Source organism: Camellia sinensis, chromosome 9 (assembly GCF_055761805.1).
Source record: "Camellia sinensis isolate YWXY chromosome 9, ASM5576180v1, whole genome shotgun sequence".
NCBI classification, from domain to species: domain Eukaryota; kingdom Viridiplantae; phylum Streptophyta; class Magnoliopsida; order Ericales; family Theaceae; genus Camellia; species Camellia sinensis.
In genome coordinates, this window is record NC_138969.1 from 110,236,873 (window position 1) to 110,238,996 (window position 2,124).

Genomic DNA, 2,124 nt, shown 5'->3' on the forward strand with positions numbered 1-2,124 from the left:
ATCATGCATAAGGTAATTCTTTTCATGTGGTTTCAAATGTCGAGATGCATACGCAATCACTCTTCTATTCTGCATAAGTACACACCCCAAACTCTTATGCGAAGCATCATTATAGATCACAAACCCTTTTGTACCAGATGGTAAAGCGAGGACCGGTGCTATTGTGAGTTGTGTCTTTAATTCTTCGAAGGCGGACTCCCTCTGTTCTGTCCACTCAAATGGAACACCTTTTTGAGTCAATTGGGTGAGTGGCACCGCAATCTTGGAGAAATCTTTAACAAATCTTCGGTAGTAACCTGCTAAACCCATAAAACTACGTACTTTTATAACATTGGTAGGAGCTGGCCAATTCACAATAGCTTCTATCTTTTGCGGATTGACAGACACACCATCCTTGCTAATTACATGCCCCCAAAACACAGCTTCATTCAACCAAATTTACATTTATTCAATTTAGCATATAAGTTCTTGTCCCTGAGTGTTTTAAGAATCAATCTCAAGTGTTTTTCATGTTCCTCCCTACTCTTCGAATAAATAAGAATGTCATCAATGAATACCACCACAAATTCATCCAAGTATGGTTTGAAAACCCGATTCATTAAATCCATCAAAGCTACTGGTGCGTTCGTAACCCCAAATGGCATGACTAGAAATTCAAAATGGCCATACCTGGTTCGAAAGGCAGTCTTCTCAACATCTTCTGCTTTGACATTTAACTAATGGTACTCGGATCTCAAGTCAATCCTTGAAAACACTTGTGCCCCCTATAATTGGTCAAACAAATCGTCAATCTATGGTAAAGAATATTTATTCTTCACCGTTACCTTATTAAGTTCTTAGTAATCAATACACAACCGAAGGGTCCCATCCTTCTTCGTCACAAACAAAACGGGTGCGCCCCATGGCGATGTACTCGATCGGATGAACCCTTTGTCAAGCAATTCTTGCAACTGTATTTTCATTTCCTTCATTTCTGCCAGTGACATTCTGTACGGAGCCTTAGAAATCGGTTGAGTACTTGGCACAATATCAATAACAAATTCAATCTCAAGGTCTCTCAAGTCCCCTGGCAATTCTTCGGGAAATACATCCGGAAACTCATTAACAATCTGAATATTTTCAACACCCACCTCAGTTGTCTCTACATGCAAAATGCTACACAAATAACCCCTACAACCTTTCTGAATTAGTTTACAAGCTTTCATAGCCAATATCAAATAAGGTGGAGGGATTACCCCATGTCCCACAAAAGTAAACTCATCTTGACCCGGTGGACGGAAAACAACTTGTTTACACACACAGTCGATGGTTGCATGATACTTAGCTAACCAATCCATTCCCAAAATTACATCAAAGTGTACCATATCAGGAGGCATCAAATTAGCACATAATGAAATATCTCCAAGTAAAAGCTCACATGCAGGATACATAAAAGCACATAACATATAATCCGCAGATGGGAGAGACACATACAACACATAATTCAAGGGTTCCATAGATCTATTCAAATTAGGAGCAAAAGTTTTCGAAACAACGGAATGAGTGGAACCTGAATCAAGTAGCACATGAGTAAGTTGGCCATTGACGGAAAGCGTACCTAAAATCATAGCATCTGAATTTTGGACATCACCTAGAATAAGATCAAAGACTCTTCCTTGCCTAACATTATCTCTAGAAGTAGTAGGCCTTGTCGGGGTCTTTATTGCAGGAGTGAAACCAGCTGAACTAGCAGTTGGCCTATTACCTTTTTGTTGCCCAAACATAGGACAATCTTGCATCATATGACCCATCTTCCCACACTTAAAGCAAGCTCCTGATGCTCGATGGCAAACCCCTCGATGTTTCTTCCCACATTCCGGGCAAGTTGGTGGTGAATCACGGTTAGACCCCGTAGTGTTGGAAGTTCCCAAATTTTACTTCTTATTTTGTGAGGACGCCGACCCCTTGTGCATATTGGAACCCTGCCTCTTGCGTTTCCAATCTGAGTAGCAGTTGCGGTTGGCTTGATTAGCTTCCGCTATGATGGCCCTATCCAATACGTTTACATATTTTTGTACCTACAATACATTAATCTTCTCAAGAATGGAGTCTTGGAGACCTCCCTTAAATTTCTTCGCCTTTTTG

The 2,124-nt window shown here is 40.5% G+C and overlaps 1 protein-coding gene across 1 annotated transcript; it reads right to left on the reverse strand.

Annotated features, from left to right (window-relative positions):
- Positions 1 to 836: 836 nt before the first annotated feature.
- LOC114292470 (uncharacterized) lies at positions 837 to 1,790 on the reverse strand. The gene has a single exon (XM_082889290.1). The coding sequence runs from the start codon at positions 1,788 to 1,790 to the stop codon at positions 837 to 839; it is 954 nt and encodes a 317-aa protein (XP_082745416.1).
- Positions 1,791 to 2,124: the final 334 nt, after the last annotated feature.